This window comes from Pundamilia nyererei, unplaced genomic scaffold, assembly GCF_000239375.1.
Source record: "Pundamilia nyererei isolate P.nyererei 1_Seehausen unplaced genomic scaffold, PunNye1.0 scaffold00050, whole genome shotgun sequence".
Lineage (NCBI taxonomy): Eukaryota > Metazoa > Chordata > Actinopteri > Cichliformes > Cichlidae > Pundamilia > Pundamilia nyererei.
Genome location: NW_005187451.1, coordinates 1,775,268 through 1,795,543, shown reverse-complemented (window position 1 = coordinate 1,795,543; position 20,276 = coordinate 1,775,268). Strand labels below are relative to the sequence as shown.

General features: G+C 44.2%; 1 protein-coding gene across 2 annotated transcripts in view; it reads left to right on the top strand.

Annotated features, from left to right (window-relative positions):
* adamts10 (ADAM metallopeptidase with thrombospondin type 1 motif, 10) overlaps positions 1–20,276 on the top strand; it is a 50,885-nt gene that overhangs the window by 9,983 nt on the left and 20,626 nt on the right. For both annotated transcript variants that reach the window (XM_005733137.1, XM_005733138.1), the window contains exons 3-14: positions 3,347–3,486; positions 3,569–3,778; positions 8,116–8,284; positions 8,725–8,927; positions 9,876–9,959; positions 11,473–11,618; positions 12,793–12,836; positions 13,319–13,424; positions 16,630–16,776; positions 16,964–17,105; positions 19,273–19,380; positions 20,041–20,186. In XM_005733137.1, the coding sequence (XP_005733194.1) occupies positions 3,347–3,486; positions 3,569–3,778; positions 8,116–8,284; positions 8,725–8,927; positions 9,876–9,959; positions 11,473–11,618; positions 12,793–12,836; positions 13,319–13,424; positions 16,630–16,776; positions 16,964–17,105; positions 19,273–19,380; positions 20,041–20,186 (1,645 nt within the window). The remainder of the gene's footprint in view (positions 1–3,346; positions 3,487–3,568; positions 3,779–8,115; positions 8,285–8,724; positions 8,928–9,875; positions 9,960–11,472; positions 11,619–12,792; positions 12,837–13,318; positions 13,425–16,629; positions 16,777–16,963; positions 17,106–19,272; positions 19,381–20,040; positions 20,187–20,276) is intronic.

Below are 20,276 nucleotides of genomic sequence, written 5' to 3'. Positions count from 1 at the left end.
GTGTTTTTAAAAAGTAACTAAGTAATTAATTACTTTTGAAAATAAGTAATCAGTAAAGTAACAGGATTACTTTTTGGGGGAAGTAATCAGTAATTAGTTACTGATTACTTTTTTCAAGTAACTTGACCAACACTGGCCGAGACATGCCAAATTTTCACCTAATAGGTCGTTGGGAATCACCTCATCGGTGCAAAAATACGATTTTATGCCTGTGTTATTTTTCTCATAAGTTCAGCAAAAGAAAGGGAAATAAATCACGTGTTTTTCCACCGAATTGCTAGAAACAAAGTTCCTAAAATACAATTTAAAGGTCATCTGTTGTGTTTGAACACACCACGGGTCCATTTCTTGAGTTAGATGCTGTTTTTATGCTTGAGTGAGTCACAGGTCAGTGATACGTGCCTTAAGACACAAAAACATTCCTCTGAAAAATTTTAAAGACCACAAAGAAATAATAAGAAAGCAAAATATAAAGAAATGAGGCATGACTCAAGACTTTTGTATAGTGCTATTTTTAGAAGCTTTAATACAGCAAATCTAAGACTGCACCTCTAATGGCTCGCTAAAGGGTTGATAACTATTTTTGCACTCTTACTTCTCGCTGGCTGTTCTGAGTTCATAGCATTCACAAATGTCTCCTGTAACTGTTTTCACAACAATCCTTTGAAGCTGCCGGTGTTTCGTGTCCCTGTGGGTGTGGGAATGAGGATTTGTTGAGTTCGCCCAAGCTGTAGCTTTAGACTGTAGGTTCATGTGTCTTCTGGTTTTCATTACTCTTAATTCTGTGTGAGGTCTCGTTAACTTCTTCTATAGACACAAATTCTATCTGCTTTATTAGTACTTACATTTTCTGTCCAGGAGTTTTTCCTGTGCTTCAAACGTAGGGGAAATACCACCTGCTGGCTTACATGCTGTGCTTTACAAGAACAGGATGGATTTGTTGTGGGAAATCTAATGCTTTTCAGGAAGTTTGGGGGGGAAAAATGCCAGTGGGGTGCCTCGATTGCCCACTGTAGGAGAGTCATGGCTAAAAGTAATAATGAGAATAAGAGCTATTTTGGTGAGTAAATAAGAAGTAACGGATGTTGCCGCTGACGCTCACTCTGAGAATTCAGGGTTTCATCTCATTTTCATTTCCAATGCTTCAGCTATAAAGCAGATATTAGGTATGCATCTGTGTGGATTGCAGTATGCTTTTAGGTTTAAGTTCTGTTTTTCCACCGACATTTCCCAGCCACTTCAGTGGGTATATTCCTACTGGGTCGGACGCCGTTTCACCTTCAAAGCTGCTTTAAAACATGGCACAGACCCAACCAGTTGCTGCAAACATTTCTCACAGATTTTGGTCCGTGTCGACATGACGGCATCGCACAGTTGGCGCAGATTTGTTGCCTGCATGTCCACGATGTGACTCTTTGGTTCTACACATACCCAAAGGTGCTGGACTGAGATTAGTGAGTGGATATTCGAGTTACTACTGCCTTACAATCAGCCTTCTTCCCCGTTCTGGTGCTCGGTTGTAATGCACTTGCACTGTGTTGCTGCCATGCGATTGTGGCTGATCAGATATATGCATTTATAAGCTGTTGAACAGGTGTACCCAATGAAGTGGGAGGTAGTGTTGAAGTGTGTCTCCAAATAGTAAGCTTTTGGCACAGTGTCTATGTTGAAATACATCCAAGCAGTTGTTTATCTAAATGAAGGTCTAAGGAGCTTGGAAACAAAGCGACTGGACTTCTTTAAGTTTCTTTCAGCTTTAAGCTTCTATAAGTTACTTAAAGAAGTCCAGTCGCTTTGTTTCCAAGCTCCTAAGACTACCATGCCCCGAATGAGTGAGAACCTACACAGGCATATGTAAATGATCAGATCTGTTAAGGAAAAACAGACTTTGACCCAGAATAAGTTTTTATAAAGCTGGTGCATGCACTCTTAATGCAATGTTAATGTTGACTACAGTATAAAAAATATATCACTTGACTGTCTGTATTTAATGCACTGTCTGATTGGTTTCAGTAGCAGTATTCAATTTAATTCAGTTTTATTTCTACAGCGCCAAATCACAACAACAAAGTGCTTCTATATTGTGAGGTTGACCCTACAATAATACAGAGAAAACCCCAAAATCTTGTGACCCCCTATGAGCAGCACTTTGGTGACAGTGGGGAGGAAAAACTCCCTTTTAACAGGAAGAAACCTCCGGCAGAACCAGGCTCAGGGAGGGGCGGAGCCATCTGCTGTGATTGGTTGGTGTGAGAGAAGTACTGATATAAAAATGAATTACTACTCGCCCAATGAAACAAGCCGAGACCCAAACACTATGTAAGCTAAAAATCAGAGTTTACTAGGGAGCTGGATTTTATGGCAGAACATTAATAGACAGATGAAACAAGTTAGTATGACGCCGTGGCTGCAACACATTCGATAATCTTGCAGAGGAATACGGCAAAAAGCGATGTGGTAATGAGGTGCAGGTGTGCAGCTTGGTGTGGAGGTGCGATAATGAGGAAAAGTGGGAACACGCTGTTGGACAGGGAGGAGATGACAGACGAATAGATACCTGAAACATGTTTAGTCTCAATCTAATTTAGACTAAACACGAGGGCTGCGTCCTTTGTGTTGAAAGGGTGTTTTTTGCCGACACGGGGCTGGAAGATTAACCGTGAAATCTGAAATGCAGAAACTGCATTTGTGTTTTGGTTCCCACAGTTCGAAAGGCTCGAATGCCGGTTGTGTTTTGCACTAACGTTCCCATGTCACAAATACACTGCAGCCTCACAAAGTCTGTGTGAACGCAGTGTTTGTGCTGTAATTGCGCTGTTTATTCCAGGCACAGCTATCTGCTGCCTTCAGAGAGATTTTTCCTGGTCTGGAGCTTTTTAAGTCTGTACCAGGGAGCTCTGATCTCTGGGTATTTACTCTGTGTGGGAAGGGGCCGCTTCTCCACCAAGCGAGACCAAAGGTTTAAGCTGGGCTCCTTTTGCTAGTGACCCTTCCCCGTTAGTAAGCTGACGCCGGCTGTTTGGAGCTGAGCGAGTTTGGACAATAAATCATTGCCGGCCTCTTGCACAGACAGGAAGTATACAGTTTCAAGGTAACCATGGGAACATCCTTATGGCCTTGTGAAGGAGGGGTACTTGGAGCGGAGGCCAAAAAGTCTGCAAGTTCCTCTTTTCCAACTGGGTTAGTCACTCAATAAAAAAGCCCATTGTGTGATTTAAAATAAGCAGCTCGCAAATCCTCCAGGTTTGTATTTTTTATTAGAGTCACTTGGAAGAAGCTGAATTTTGTCTTTATCTAGTTAAACTCTGGTGTTGATTTTACACTGTCTTTATTTCTCCCCCTCTAGCTGCTTTCCTATCCAGTCTAGGCCAGTATGAGATCGCCATCCCAGTACGTGTAGGACCCAGTGGCGAGATGCTGGACTCAAAAATAACTGAACACCACCAAAGAAGAAGGCGCAGCACTGAAGACAGGCTTCCTGACTCTGTATTATGCTTTTTTATGTAACTTTTTAAAAATTAAAAATACATATATTTATTAATTTCTTGTGCATCTTTCTGTCTATTAGCTCTTCTACCAGCTGTCGACATCCCGGAACAACTTCCTGCTCAACCTGACGCTACAGGGAAGCCTGCTGTCACGGCAGTTCCAGGTGGAGTACTGGAAGAGGGGTCGTTTAGCCTGGAGTCACCCTTACTCTCCTCATTGCCACTATGTGGGACACCTCCAAGACCAACCGCATTCCAGCAAAGTGGCCCTGAGCAACTGTAACGGCCTGGTAAGACTCGACCCTCCCGGTCAAATCCACAGCTCGTACACTGAGTGACGGCAGCAGCAGCAGATCCTGACATCAAAGCGTGACACTTTAGCAAACCTCGAGTCCTCGAGCAGCTCTAAACCTTATCTGAAAGGAAGAATTTATGCTACAAAAGAGACACTTTTCACTTTAAAAGATGAGATCATTAATTGTGTCCAGTCCAGCGCTGCTACTGTAGACTTAAAGCTTTTTAAGGTGATTACCAGCAACTTTGTTAGGCGTACCTTTCAAGTGTGGTCCACTTGGTGCAAATATCTAATCAGCCAATCACACGTAAGCATACGATTTGCTGAAATTGTGGTGTAAATATGATTTAAGTGACTTTGAACGTGGCTGTTAGTGACAGACGAGCTGGTCTAAGTATTTCAGAAACTGCTGATCTGCTGGGATTTTCCCGCACAGCCATCCGTTTACAGAGAATGGTCAGAAAATTTCCAGCGATCTGTATTTTTTGTGAGAAAATACCTCGTTGGGGTCAGTTGTCAATGCTTCATGTTGACCAGAAGGCAACAGCAACTCAAGTAACCGCTCGTTCCAAAGGAGGTATGCAGAAGAGCGTCTCTGATTGTGCATGTTGAAGCAGGCGGGCTTCGGCTGCAGAAGACCACACAGGTTGCCACCCCTGTCAGCTAAGACAGGAAACTGCAGACTCCAGAATGATGATGATGATGATAGCAGACTGGAAAAACGTTGTCTGGTCTGATGAGTCCTGATTACTGCCGCCACATTCAAACGTCAGTGTCAGACAGAAACAATACGAATCAGTTCATCGATAAAAACCTTGTTCATGTCTTTATGGACTTCCACGGTGTTCCCATCTTCTTATGGTGCTTCCAGCAAGATGAGGGGCAACGTCACAAAGCTCAGATCATCTTAAACTGGTTTCCTGAAAATAAAGAAGAGTTCGCTGTACTCAAACGGGCTCCACAGTCACCAGTTTCAATACAATACAGCACCTTTGGGATGTGATGGAACAGGACTGATCCGCAGCAGCTGTGTGATGCTATCACATCTGTATGGATTAAAATTTCCAGCACCTTGTTAAATCTGTGGAACAAAGATTTAAGATGTGTCTGAAGCCCTAAAAAAGTAGGCGGTGGTGGGGTGGTGTCCAACCCAGCAGTGTAAAGAGTGTAATTAATGAAGTGTCTGGTTAGTTTATAATAATTGTATAAGAAATCCCTGACTATCAGTATTTCCATTCTGAGGATTTATGTTGTGTCATAGTGTAAAGTTGCTTGTGATAGATGGTTGCGAGGAAAAGGCAGTAATAAACTTTATTTAGACTTTTCTACCATTCAGTGGTCCAGTCCACTGCGGGGGCAACCTGCATGTGGCGAATAAAGCTGTTGACTGTTCTAAGTTACTAGAAGGTTTACAGAAAGAAATCAAAGTATATTAAAATCCCAGAGATTGATAAAAACCCATAAAACTAAAGATGGGTAAAAATCAAACACTCACTGTCACGTCTGCGAGGGCGGCGTGAGGAGGATGCGGACCCAAACGCAGACAGTGGAGGCGGATCCAACTCACTCTCAAAAATGTTTTAGTGCAACTTTGGTAGTTGTGAAGCCGCACTTGATGGATTGTTGGAGCATCACGGCTACTGTAGTCAGGAGCCTCGAGGAGGAATCTGGGTCCTAAACTCCATCCACAGCATCACTGAGAGTGAAAAACTGTCTAAAGTCTTTCATCTTTAATAAAATGATCAGCGTTGCTGCTTTACCAGGTGTAACAATTAAGTTTAACATCCAGGCATCCATGAAAACAGGATTTATTACATTTAACAGAGTTAGAAGTTAGCAGGAAGTTAGCTCGCTAGCTTCCACCTAAACATGATATAGCATGTTCTGACTGAGAGATTTCTGAAACATTCAAACGTACAGCTCTGCTATCACTTCCAACATAAATGAAGACAGAAAACTAAACAGCAGTGACGTTTGTAGGGTTACTGAAGTTGGACTAGCTGCTATATAATGATGTGCTACATGATTGCTAGCTACACAGCTATGTTAGCATAGCATAAACAGTGAAGCTGGAGGTTGAACGCTAACTTTTTTCCACTTGATAAAAGTTAACATGAGGGTTCCCGATGGTTAGGGACAAATGCAATCGCATGGCAGGATGCTGTAAACGGACCAAACTTCAGTCAGGAGAACAACTGAGATAATCCATCCACAATACAAGGTTAGTCATTAATATACTGCAACAACATGGGAATAGAGCAGCTGCAAGAGAATTCAGCATCAATGAATCAATGGTAGGGAAGAGGAGGAAGCAAGAAGAATGAGCTGAGTAAAGTTTGACTTATCTGACTGTTTTGTTTTGATTAATGCGCCTTGTTGTCCGATATGCCTTATGTACAAAAAATACGGTAACTAGATGTGGAACACAGGGAAGATGTAGCGACAGAGAACTTCAGGCCTGAGTATACAACACACGGGAGACACAGGGACATAGAGACAAGGGTGATTATACATGAAACATGGGACAAAAGCACAGAGTAAACATGGGAACAGAGACTAAACACTGAGGCAGGACTAAGACCACTAAGAAGTCAAAGAATATTAAATGAGAATCTGAAACACTCAGTACTGTGACATTCACAGAGGCTTTTTACTTGTAATAAAAGTGTTTCAAGAAGAAAGTCAGAAAATTATTTTTTTTAAGTGCCATTATGATCTCGGTGGTCAGACTTGTTTCACAGCGTGGAGGCTCTAAGCTTGCTCAACTTTGTTTGCTAGCCAAGACCTGGGTAGTAACCGACAGTGCCCCATGCACTGATCTAAGTAATTGCCCAGGTGCACAAGGTGATAACAGCTCCTCCATCATTCTCAGGTTTACAGCAAATCAAGACAGCAGTAGTTACTTATATGAGGGTTAACATAGTGTCATGTCCAATAAATTTAATAACTGCAATCTGTTAAACGTCTACCTGTAACCTGCAGTGCGTCGTGCTCTGTAATGCTCGCTTTGATCTCTAGAAAGTGTAAATGACATCTTACAGCTGTCTGACGTGACCCTTAAAAGACACCGGATCCATTTCTCTTTCTCTTGAAGTCACCTCAGCCCTCCACGGCGGACAACTCGCTCACACTCGTCGGCGGGTGAGAGCTTGTTCTCCTCTGCGCCCCGTTTCGTTGGATGAATTCATTCTGCTGTATTCACAGCGCTGTGTATCTGTGTATCCTCTCACTACAAACAGCAGACCCCAAAATAACAGTTGTATACGCAGCTGAGGATTAGACGTGTTCGCAAAGCGTTAATAAGCTGGACACGTAATCACTGTTAGTCAAACCAGCGTGAGCGCATTCACCGGCGAGCGGGCTGTGTGTCCAGAGGACCGTCACTAACTTTATTATGGGATTAAAAGCACTTTGAAAGCTGCCGCCGCCATTCGGGTGAGGAGACTCTCGCTCCGACCAAAGCCAACACATCTGAGCGGAATCAAAGGAAGTGTTAGTGTATCGCTCTCTCTGTCTCGCTCTCTCATTTTCCTCGCTCTCATTCACTCTTTCATGCTCTCATGTGTGCTCGTCTGTGTATGTGTGCACCGCCCAAAGGGCCCAACACAGACGGGACGATCGAGCTGTTTCCTGTGAAGTTTGAAGGTTCGCTAGCGTTGTTCACTTTCACCCAAATAATCTAAAGTGTGCCAAGAAAATACCCTGCGCACCATTAACGCCACCAGCAGGCTGACGGATTGCACCGTAGAAGCAGGATGTGGAGGATGCGTGCGTTCGTTTACACTCCACCATCCGATGTTTTTCCAATCTGCTGTCGTCCGATCTCGAGGAGCCGGTGTGATCCGCATCCTCAGATTCCTGGCAGGTGTAGCACCTGTTGTGGTCGTCTGAAGCTGCCGCCCACCAAGGTTCAACGTGCTGCGCCATCATCTCTTCCTGTCAGCTGAAAGCAGTCTGACCGTCTGATCTCTGCTTTTCATCCAGAAAACATTTTCTCTTTTTTAGACCATCCTCAGTAAACCTTAGGGATGGTTGTGACAATAGCAGGAGATCAGCAGTTTCTTAAACAATCCACGTTCAAAGTCACCTAAATCACCTTCAGCAGGTCGTCCTGGTCATGCTTGAGTTGCTGCCGTGTGACTGGCTGATTAGGCGTACCTAATAAAGTGTCCAGTGAGCATATTTTAGGCATAGGTATGTGAGCTTAACTGGCTCATCTGTTTTCACTTTTTGAAAAGAGTTTCTCAGGAAAACACTCGCACTGTAAAGTCATCTGTGTGCCGTGATGGCAATCCTCATTTTATTCTATTCTTCAAATCTGTTTCTCTGCAGCAGGGGGTGATTGTTGCTGGGGGAGAGGAGTACCTGATTGAACCCCTTGTCTCACCAGATAACCAAACCGGGACAGAGCGCGAGGAGAGAGCAGAGGGGCGCCCCCATGTGGTTTATAAGCGGTCATCGCTTCGCCATCAGTACAAGGGCCAATCCTGCGGAGTCATTGGTGAGACGAGAGATATTCTGGTCTTTTTTAGTAGCGGCGTTAAGGTCCAGACCGGAGGAGTAAACATCCGCAGGCCAGTCTGTGCACCAGCCAGCAGCAGAAGGCTGCGGCTGTGTCTGCGTTCCCGGTTGTGATTAGGCGTGACCGAGTCTGTGTTACAGGGCGTTTGCTGAAAAAGCACAAGTATGTTTGGAAAGCCGCCGTTTGACAAATATAAGAAAAGAAAGATACTTTGTAAAGCTGCCCTTTAAAATCTGCCCTACGATTCCGCAAAGTGTGTCGAGTGTTTCGTCTGATTGCTGTTATTGCTGTAATTATTATTAATCTGTGGTCAAATGATGGGAAAAGCGAGAGAATCTGTTTCCGATACAAAGCTGGATCAACTTGAGCTCTTTTCAACAGCACGCTGTCAAAATGTAAGATTGTGTGATCTGCCTCAGACGAGAAGCCGATGAAGGGCGCGTCGTGGTGGCAGCGGACGCTGAAGACGCCTCCTCATCACGTCGGCCGTGGCCAGCTGCCTCTGAAGCGTTCGGTCAGCCGGGAGCGCTACGTGGAGACGCTGGTAGTAGCTGATAAGATGATGGTGGGTTATCACGGCCGCAGGGACATCGAGCAATACATCCTGGCAGTCATGAATATTGTAAGTTTCACAACGCAAAAGCTTTCCTCTTCCTCTAATGAAAAAAGAAAAAAAAACAGCTTTCAGCGACTGACTGTCACATGGCCGTGATTTGGTGGCCTGGCGTCTTTCGAAGCAAAGAAGGAAATGTTATTCAGCTGATTAAAGGCGAGCTGGAAAGAACAGGGTCGTCTTCACTGACAGGAATAAGTCTCCAAGGCCGAGTCAGGCTTACGGGGGATGTATTATTAATGTTTATAGACAGAAAGAAAGAAAAACAAATGCGTAGCTGTTGCCTGATTTCTCCTCGGGGAGGCCACATGTTTTAGTCAGTGAGGCTTTCGTACGTGCAGTTAATCACTGGAAAACCGTACGCACGCGGGAAGGAATCGCTCTTGGTTCTTTAATACAGATTTGCTCTAAAAATAGTCCCGTTTCTTTTGGTTATACATTAAAGTCACTTAGCTGCATTCTTTTTGCCCTGGCTGCACAAATTATTCCCGACTTTCCAGGGTGATGATTTGGAAGGTCAGTGCTTAAGCTGTTGTACACGGAGAACACATTAGTGCTGCGTTTAATGTGAACGCCTAGCTAGAAAATGAAGACACAAGCATAGAAGTGTATGGCTCTGGTCTGTTTAGATACAAAGCTCTCCTCTCCAGTGCAGTATGCTCTGACTTTCAAACCACCATATGGATGAAACCGTGGTTAAAATAAAAGCACCTGTTTATGCAGTCAGAGCGGCGGGATCTGTATTTGTATTCATCAAAGTCCCGTTTTCTCTCGTCCCCAGTGGTTTTTTGTTTCTTTTTTTCGTTTGGGCTCCAGCGGGGAGAAATGACGGGAAAACATGTCTGTCATCTACAGAACATACGCTAACGATTGCCAGGAAAAAGCCCGCCGCGGTGTGCTCGGCTGTTCTATCAGCCGTTTTTAAGACTGGTCTTTTCTTGTTTCCCTGGAGGTCAGGTTGCCAAACTGTTCCAGGATTCTAGCCTGGGGAATGCAGTCAACATCGTGGTGACGCGGCTCATCCTGCTCATGGAAGACCAGGTAAGGTGCATGAATTACTGCTAATACTAATGCTTTGGTCCTAGTGTGTCTTTTGTCCCGCCCCTCCCTGAGCCTGGCTCTGTCGGAGGTTTCTTCCTGTTAAAAGAGAGTTTTTCCTTCCCACTGTCGCCAAAGTGCTGCTCATAGGGGTTTCTCTCTAATACTGTGTGGTCTTTACCTACAGGTAAAGTGCCTTGAGGTGATTTTGGCACTATATAAGTAAAACTTACTGTGACAGAATATACATAACTAACGGCTTTTATGATCCACTGGCAGCATGTGGTTTTTTGGTGCACTCAAAGGTTTAGTGGGTTCTAGGCAGATAAACTTGAATTGATTGGCACCGAGCACATTTTCCCCCACTGATTATTTGAATAAATTCACTTTTGATTTGATATATTTCAGTTACATTTAACAAATTATTGCTTTATGTGTACATCCATTTAAAAAAATACGATTGTAATAAGGGAAGAATGATCGACCTTTTCATTTAGGAGCACAATCAGGGGTAGAGTCACATGTTGAACAAGAGAAGGTGAACACAGAAGACGCACTCATGCTAGCATTTAGCTCAAGGCGCTGCCGATAATATGGCTGCAGACTCCTTTTCACGTGTATTATAACGCCAGCGAGTGACTGCAGGTCAGAAAAGATGCAGCTGCCGGAGACAGAGTCCACACCTGACCGCAGGGCAGGAGTTTAGCTCATAAAAAAGTGCACGACCTTACCAGCACAGCTCAGCAGACGACTGTGCCATGTGACTCTGTAGTAAACGACCTTATTAGCCTGCCATTAACAGCATGCGGTGAGACGTGTACCCGGCTCCGTTTTAAGGTTAACCTTGTAGCACTTTGACAGATGAATCATGCTGAATTAAAGGGGAATTACTGCTGCTTTGAGGTTTCCTCTGTGGCCGTCTTATTAGGGAACATTTATGATTCATGCTTTTCATAGCGCCTCAAAATTAGAGCCCGTAATTTAGTGCCAGGATATGTTCGTTATCTCACATGGTAGTGAAGTAAATGTTAGGGTCATTAGCGGTAGGCGAGTATTAGTGTTGTTATTCTTACTCCGTGGACCGTTGAGGTCGGGGCGGGATCGAGAGTGTTCTGTGCAAGCGCTCCTGCTGCCGTTTTCCAGGTCTGAATAGGCAAGCTGCCCCTGGAAAGGAAAATGAGGACAGCAGTAGGGCCAGAAATGAGGGACTGTGGGATAAGACAATTACTAGTTATGTCACCGCACACATTCCTGGGTTACGAGTTCTCGCCAGCTGTGGCCAGCAGAGCACTCCCTCCGCGCTTCTACATATCTTTTACAGGATTGAGGGACTAACATGCAATGCTGCGGTGGAAAAATGCCTCAATCGCTGCAATACAGGAAGACGGGGTTATTATAGCATTGTTGTAATTGTTGTTGATGTTGGAATAACTTCACATTAAGTATCTTTCGTTCATTCCTGAAGCTGATTGTTTTGTGTTTAAACAAAGGAAGTGCTTCTGTCTGTCCCCACCAGCCCACACTGGAGATCAACCATCATGCGGGGAAGTCTTTAGACAGCTTCTGCAAGTGGCAGAAAACCATCCAGCACCGCAGCAGCTACGGGAACGCTATACCTGACAACGGCATTGCTCATCACGACACCGCCGTGCTCATCACCAGGTCGGAAACCTCGAAAAGAAAAACCTGTCCTGCGGGAATGTCCGCTTGTGACCCTCGTAGGAACAAATAACCTCAATTAAGAGTCAACAGAATCAATCGTGTGTTGAAAACTAAATGTAGTAAGGTTGGCCCAGCCAGTAAGACCTGACCAGGAGAGTCCAGTTCAGGCGCCACACAGCTCAGCACCTGATCAGACAGTGACACCGAGATGATCCGCCTCCTCCTCCGAGTTCACTGGATCTCATGGATGGATTTAATGTGCTATCAAGTCCCGACAGGCTGAATTTGACGCGGCTCCCTCGATTAACTCGTCTTAAACGACAGCATGTAGTCCGAGTGTTGCCCGACACTGAAGATTGTTTTTAACTTCTCTTCATTCCACTTTTCCTGAACCGGTGTTTTGGCATCGCTCTGCTTAAGGGATGGGGGAAATTTATACAGTATAGCTTTTTGCAAACTGATACAGACTCTGTGCAAGTCAACATTTATGGCAGGCATGAGTGTTCGTATGCTTACAATCTCATTTTTGCAGCCCCCAAAAAGGGAGATAAAACAAACACTGACATAGTTTAACTTTGGGGGGAAAAAGGTGATGAATCATAGTTTACGTTATTTGAATACTCGCATTTAATGCACAAAATGCAGACACCAGTGGCAGATGCATGTTAAGTAAAAACAAAAAAAACACTGGTGCTATTGACTCAGGAATGTGCAACAGTGAACAGCACGGCCACGGTTTGGTCAGAGTCATCTGAACGCACTTGTGCTCGGGCAGCGCTGCCACAAATACTTTCCTATTCTGTGCAAAAGAATGTGCCGCGAACTCGAGCTGCGGGAGGTTAGCGTTGGCGAGGGGAGGTGGGGCGTGAAAGCAGATAAATGTCACGACTTTTTTGAGATGCGGTCTTGGTGAGAACAGCTCGGTTTTACAGCAGCATTTATCAAGCGGGGATGGAAGCTGTTCAGACGCGATGACACCGCAGTGACCGTCCGCGGTTTCCGCCTATTGTTCTTTTAAAACTTTATCCGTCTGCTGTCGCTACTGTGTGCATGTGTGACTACGCTGCGTGTCCAAGTGTGTTCACATGTATCTTAAGCAGCAGCTGATGCAGTTTCTGCACCTTGTTGTGTACGACTGTCAAACCTCCTTTTTGTTTTTCCTCACGTCTTGCAGGTACGACATCTGCATCCAAAAAAACAAGCCCTGTGAAACTCTAGGTAACCTTCCATCACACGTGACCACAAACTTCCAGATTTCTGATCCCGCTGACTCTTTCTCCTAGCCCTGACCGTCACAGCTTCATGCTTCCTCCCAACCGTAACCATAAACGTAACCCTACACCTTCTTCCATCCTTAACTCTGAAATCAGTTACTCATCTGAGAATAATTTCAAGGGTCCCACCCAGTGTGCTCTTACTTTCCAAAGAGTTGCAGGTTTGACGTTAAAAACAGTGTGCATGCATGTTTAAAGTTCTTACATGCTCAAGAAGGTGCGATGCAAATGATGTGCATCTGTGTACTTTTACACTCTGCATGTTTACTGATAACAACGCACGCTTTACTAAAAGCAGAGTTGGCAAAATAGTGAGCTGCGGCTGCTGGGAACATCATCCTTTCTCTCAGTTGGGATTCTCATTCGGTTCGTGTGCTTGCTTCAGAGAAGAGTTGTTTTTTATATTCATAGAGTGCATTTCTGCAGGTCTGGCTCCGGTAGGAGGGATGTGTGAGCCAGAGAGGAGCTGCAGCATCAACGAGGACATCGGCCTGGGGACGGCCTTCACTATCGCCCATGAGATTGGACACACGTGAGTAACAAACGCATGCACGCTCTCATTTTTAATTTCCTGGACACATTTGCAGATGTTGCACAAAAAAGAGAGACTTCTGTTTGATATCATCTCATCGCTGTGCAACATCGTTTACTTGTATTTCTAATTTAATTACTCTGGCTCGATAAAAATCTGTCGAATGATAGGAAAATCCCGCAAGTTTGTGAATTCCAGGACAAATTCATCTTCGCCACAGAGGCAGGAGCGTTGGAGAGCTCGAGGTGTCAGACAGCAGAAGAATTACAAATATTCCTTCAGTTTCGATGCTGCTGGCCACAGACGGCAGCGTCGTTTCCAGAATATACGGCCTTTGCAAATATTAAACCGGCTGCCAACTCGATGAGTAGATCCATCGCAGCTGTCCGTGCACCAGACTTAAACATGGGTTTGAAGCTGTCTGGGATTTAAACGAATTGATTTATAGCGATGCTGAAATGTCTTTCAACCACCATCCCACGAAAATGCCGTATAAATGTGTCAGCCTTGTTTCAAAGTATGCGTTGGGGGGTTGTGTTATAAACCTCCGGAAACGGGGTCAAAATCCACAAGTGTTTCTTTTAGAAATCGAGCACCGAGGCCACGGGTAAGTGCTTTACACGTGATGACAAACATCTGTTCTTTAAATAAAAAAGACGCACAATCTGTGATCCGTGAACTAGACCTGGTTGTCCTTCCTGAAACGTGAAATGTCCCTTCGGGGTGTTTCTGATCTTCTGCTGGGGACCGAGTCTCGAACATCACGACTCAAATCCATCAGTAAGAACGCTGAACGTCGTTCCTTTGCATCCCAGTGAAATCCGCTCACGAGCGGGAGTACAATTCTGTCTCAACATCTGTTACTGTTGTATCCTTCAGCAATTCACCGTCCCGTTCATTTATGTATGAAAATAGCATCGAGAAGTATTCGTGCAGATGGTGGATCCATCAGGGTTCTGCTTTCCTAATGGTTAACACAGGTCTTTGTTTTTTAAAGCACCCAAACCCTGAGGGTACCTTGTCAACATGACTAATTAATGTATATATATGCACACATGAGGGTGCACACATGAGGGTGCACACATGAGCGTGCACACATGAGGGTGCACACATGAGCGTGCACACATGAGGGTGCACACATGAGCGTGCACACATGAGCGTGCACACATGAAGGGACCAAACACGAATGACTCTGCAGGGAGGTGGAACGTTTTGAGAACAAACGCAGCTACTGAGAGTGATATCGCTGCCTGCCATGGACTCCTTTGCTTCTTGTACGTGACTCTGAGGTTACAGCTGTTAATCAAATACAGTAAAGCAAACAATTAATTACGTTTTTGTGAAATCTTAGAGATTCAAACATTGCATTGTAAAATTTTGTGCATAAATTACAAAGATCTTCAGCATGCAAGCGTACTGACTTTGCTGATTAATCTTATTACTTACTTATCTTATTTTCAAGAATAATTCAAAAATTCTTTGCTGAAAGAAACCTCAGGAATGAAAATATGCCCGCCGTTAGGAGTACGACAAAGTGTCGCCTTTTATGTATCAGGACATCCTGAGAAAATGAGGTAAATATGATCTACGATGAACAATAAGTCATGACATATTACACCGTGTCAATACTCAAAAAGCCAACCCTAACCCTGACTAGAGTGTGAGTAGCACTTGATGAACTGATCGTCAGCAACTGTGAGCGCCTCCAAAGAAGCAGAAGTTCTGTCAGTTTGCTGGTCTGCAGACATCAGCAATGAGGATTCACAGGGTGATTTCCAAGAACGTGAAAAACATTCATGACAGTTGTCAGTCAAAAACCCCGAGAGCTCGATATCAGACTCCACAGGCCTCAGTAAGCATGCTAAATGCTAAAGTTCAGTACAATCCAGTAGAAAAAGCCTGTTTGGAAGGGTTGCCAGCACAAAGCCTCTTCTCGCCAAAAGAAGACGGCAGCACGGCTTAAGTTTGCAAAGTTACATCTGAAGAGGCGGCAAGACTTTAAGAGCAAAGTCCTTTGAACAGACCAGAGTGGAGATGTTTGACTGTAATGCTCAGCTGCCAGAGGCTCCTTACAGTCATTGAGCAAACCATGAACTCGTCTTCTGAAGTCATCATTGGTTCATGAATCAGGACGATTATACCGAACACAGCAGCACATCTACAGCAGACCCATATGGAAAAGAAATAGTAAAAACTTACATGATTTACTCATGAAAGTGGCCACTTTCTCATTACTTTCATATATTGTTTTAGTATCCAAAACATACAAGTTTCATTTATATAATTTTTAAGGATCTTGTATCTGTTTTCACTCTTGTATGCTTTTCATACAAGTTTCACACAAGACAGATACAAACTTTATACGATTGATCTTTTCCATGTGGGGAATGCCTAAGAAAACGAAGTAATCGAGTACTGCGACGGCCCAGTCAGAGTGAGATTGGGGAGTCAAATGATGCGAGATACTCGATAGAGTCACAGGAAACAATAATAAGTTATTGCTGCTAAAGCTTCTGCAAGCTTCTGAATCGAGAGGCGTGCTTAGTTTTTCTCACGCTGCTTCTGAAGTTCAGCTTTTAGTTTGTTGTTATGTAAAATGTCAAAATCCGTTCATACGTCTGGGGTTGTATTTCAATAATTTTCTGATGATATTTCTTTAATCACGTCTTGATGTGTAAAATCTTTGACTTGACAAAAGGCGTGTTTTCTTTTTCCAGGCGAAAGCATTTAATACTAGAGTAACAAATCCTCACAAATTTCCTTAGAAATTGATTATAAAAGTAACCTAATTAGAATGGCAGCTCTCAACTTGACCCCGTGTGACACAAAATTGGCCGTTTTGTTGTTATTCAAACATAATAACACGACGTTAAGCCCCTTTAAAGCCGTACAGATGTGCCTTTATGAGGTGTAAATCAGTCCCAGACTCGATGTCCAATAAAACAACAACACCACCAGGGTACCAGGTTCTCCTGGAGACCGCTGTCCTAAGATGATACTAATGAAACATCTGGTGGGATTTTTTTGATAGATGGAAAGTGGACGTGTCAGACAGCTGTGGACTGTAATCTTTCACATGTCTGTTCTTTAGATCCCTCTCGGTTATCAACAGTGATCTTTTTTCCACTGTCCCCGTCGCTGCTGCAGGGATTATTATCGTCCACATGGCCTCAAAGTGTTGTCACTGTATCATCATGGGCTTTAGGTTTGGGATGAACCATGACGGCATGGGGAACGCCTGCGGGCCCCGCAGCCAGGAGACTGCCAAGCTGATGGCTGACCACATCACCATGAAGACAAATCCGTTCATCTGGTCCGCCTGCAGCCGGGATTACATCACCAGCTTCCTGGAGTGAGTCAGATTATCTGCAGCGGCGTAAATCATTTGTAAATGTGAGGGTTGAGGAAGGAACGGTTTCATGAAGACTGGTGTAAAATGTCTGATGGTCAGAGAAACATCCGAGTCGCAGACGGAGCAGGAAAACTTACCGCAGCCCGTTTAGTGTTTTTTCTTTCTGTCTCCTCGTTTGCACCTGTAGCTCAGGTATGGGCTCCTGCCTGAACAACGTCCCGCCAAAGCAGGAGTTTGTGTACCCCACCACAGCGCCAGGTCAGGCCTACGATGCAGACGAACAGTGCCGCTTTCAGTACGGCATCAGGTCTCGACAGTGCAAATACGCGGTGGGTATATTTTCTTATCTTTCGCTCAACTTTTACAGAATTTGTCAATATTCATATTTTTTTCTTACAGTATATTTTCTGAAAAGATCCACGGACAAACGTTTAAGTGATGTCTGTCGTTTTTATTGTTTCTGCCACTGGAGAGAAAAAAGATTTCATGTTAGTGTGTTGAAAAACTTTACATTACCTCCAATTTGCTATGGGTGGTCTTCAGACTTGTCGATATACCGTGACATGAGTACCGAGGTTGGCTTTGACCTTCATTGTCAAACTGCACGACTACACCTTAAAAGTTTTTCCAGCTTGGAGATTTCAGCCTATTCTGCTCCAACCATGTGAGTAAACGTAATTAAATATACCATTATGGTATGTAACACTCTAAGGTCAAAGGTCAGTGTCAAACAAATTAGGAAATGTCTTTACAATGACACAGGAAGATGAATATACTACACTAGACACTACACCAAGCTGGAGAGGTTATATCTCTTGGCTGGCCTGGGAACATCTCGGACCTTCCCTGGAGAGGCTGGAGGAGGTCCGGGCTCTGCTCAGGGTGCTGTCCCCGCAACCCTGGATAAGCGGCATGGACAGATTTTCATATAACATCAGCATAAAACGTCCAAGTTTTAGAATTGCCCTTTGGGGGTAGTCGAGTTCAACATAACGACCCAAAAATTTTCAACTCTGCAAAAGTGGCATAAACAGGCATCCATATAATTGCACTTTCATGCTGCGTTAGTGATAGTATTTAACCTGTCTTAAGTATCCCTGCTGTTATAGACAATTATGAATGCAGCAGGAGACCCATCGAGAGGCAGAAAGGAGCAGTTTGTTGCAATGCAGTCGTCATCAATAACACACACGCAGCACACTTTTTGTTTTTAGGCCCTTTTAAGTTTCTGCCCTTGAGGTGTATGCAGTGCCTCGAACACCTTGGTTGACACAGTTATATGTGTTTAAAGCTGGAGAGGATCCAACATGTGGCACAGGAAGCATAGGATACAAACAAAGGAAGCTTTAGTAGCTGAATAATAATCCAAGAAACACAAAAGTCCCAGTGGGATCAAAAGTCCACAAACATGGAAAACCAATAAAATCCACAAAGAAACTTAAATCTCAATGGAAATAAACAGTTTTTGCATAATTAAGATTAAGGAACTGACCTCCAGCCCATCGTTCCTTCAGTGAGAAATAAACAGGTTAGCACACACACCAGCCTGTACGCAGGAAAACTACAGGTGAAAACAATCAGGTGAATCAGGGGAGACGGACAGGAAGCAGAACTGAACAAATGAACCCTTCAAAGTAAAACAGGACAATCCCACAGACACGGGTATGAACACTAGCACTTAACAGGGGGACGCAGGGGGGCCGGAGCGTAAACAAATACACAGGAAACCATTATTAATACAGTCAGCTATCATAAACCAAGACAAACTAAAAACCAGTGCATCGTATAAACAAACAGCCTCAAACCGAGACCCAACGAGTGCAGGAAAGCACAACGGGAACTCTCCAAATCCAACAAACACAAAAACCAGAACCTTAAACAGCAGAATAATAAGACTGAGACGAGTATCCAGAATCTGAGAGCAAAAACCAGGACCATCTGTAGAGCAAAACATCTCCACATCCCACATGTGGTGCCCACCATAACACCCACACACACTTTCTCCCTGTGCCAGCCTTTACAGTCAGCTAATCCTTGTGGACTGGTGTTGTTTAAACAACGAGCCTCACTTTCTTTCACCGTGCGTCCATTCGCAGGCGCCTTTCAAATCTCCTTACAAATCTGTGATGTGAAACATCGTACCTTCGCTTAATAGCATCCACTTTATCTTGCATCCACTTTATTGCACGGTCAAGTTTTACGGAGCCGGGTTCAGAGTGAGCGGACATCTGGAACAGCAAACTGCTTTATAGACTCGTTATTATTGATACTACGTGGTCAGAGCACGTGTACACAGTAAAACATAACCCCCACCGCCAGGTGTTGGAGGCACTGCTACAGAGGGAGAAGAGAGGAAGGTGAACAAGACACACATCTGCTCTCACGTCTGGGTTTTGACCGTCAGGTTGTCTCGCTTTATGCTTTCTTTTCTTTTATCGCACGTCTCGCCGTCTCAAATGTTTTTTTCTTTGTACTCTCTTTCATTCACACACACAGGAAGTCTGCAGTGAACTTTGGTGCATGAGTAAGAGCAACCGTTGTATCACAACCAGCATTCCCGCTGCAGAGGGAACCATCTGTCAGACCAACACCATAGAGAAAGGGGTAATAATGCGCTTTTGTTTTAATTAGGGCGTAAAGCAGTAAAGCAAAACAACGTCCAAATATGGCTGCAAGTGAGGGCCGAGTGTTCACGAGAATAAAGAAGCAGCACGTCATCAAATACCTGCATGATTACAAATTTAAAAAAGGGAAAAATATCATCTCAGTAAACATGCGTTGGTAGGTTTGTGAGTCACGTGTGTTTCTTTTGTTTTCTCTTTGAGATTAGAGCGTATATGCCGAGGCCTGATGTTGCAGTACATATCCTGTCCAGAATTAATTTAAAAATGTTATTGTTGCCTTACAAAGCCCTGGATGCACAGGCTCCGGGTATTTCTCTGACCTCTTGCAGCCTTATATCCCCTTAGATCTCTTAGATCACGTGATCTTTTGCTTTTACCAAGGCCGAGGCTCATAGAGGCGATCGAGCGTTTGCAGTCGAGGCGCCTAAGCTGGCTTTTAATACAGCATGAGAGTTATTTGTTAATTCATATTTGGTGTTTGCTATCAATACTCTAAGTTATTTTAGTAGGTATGTTGTATTCTTGTGCAGCACTTTGGTCAACGCTCCTGTTGTGCTTAAATGTGCTATATAAATAAATCAAATATAACTATAACTATATATGATAATTGCTATACTTACACGTATCTGCAACTGTGCAGTGGTGCTACAAGAGGGTGTGCGTAGCGTACGGGACTCGCCCACAGGGTGTGGATGGAGGCTGGGGTCTGTGGTCTCCCTGGGAGGAGTGCAGCAGGACATGTGGAGGCGGCGTCTCCTCTTCTGTCAGACACTGCGACAGCCCCAGGTACGGATTTAGCTCACCTGATCTTAGCCAACGCGTCCTCCATGTTTTTATTGTTGAACTTTACTAAAGCAGCTCAGTGTGATTCAGAAG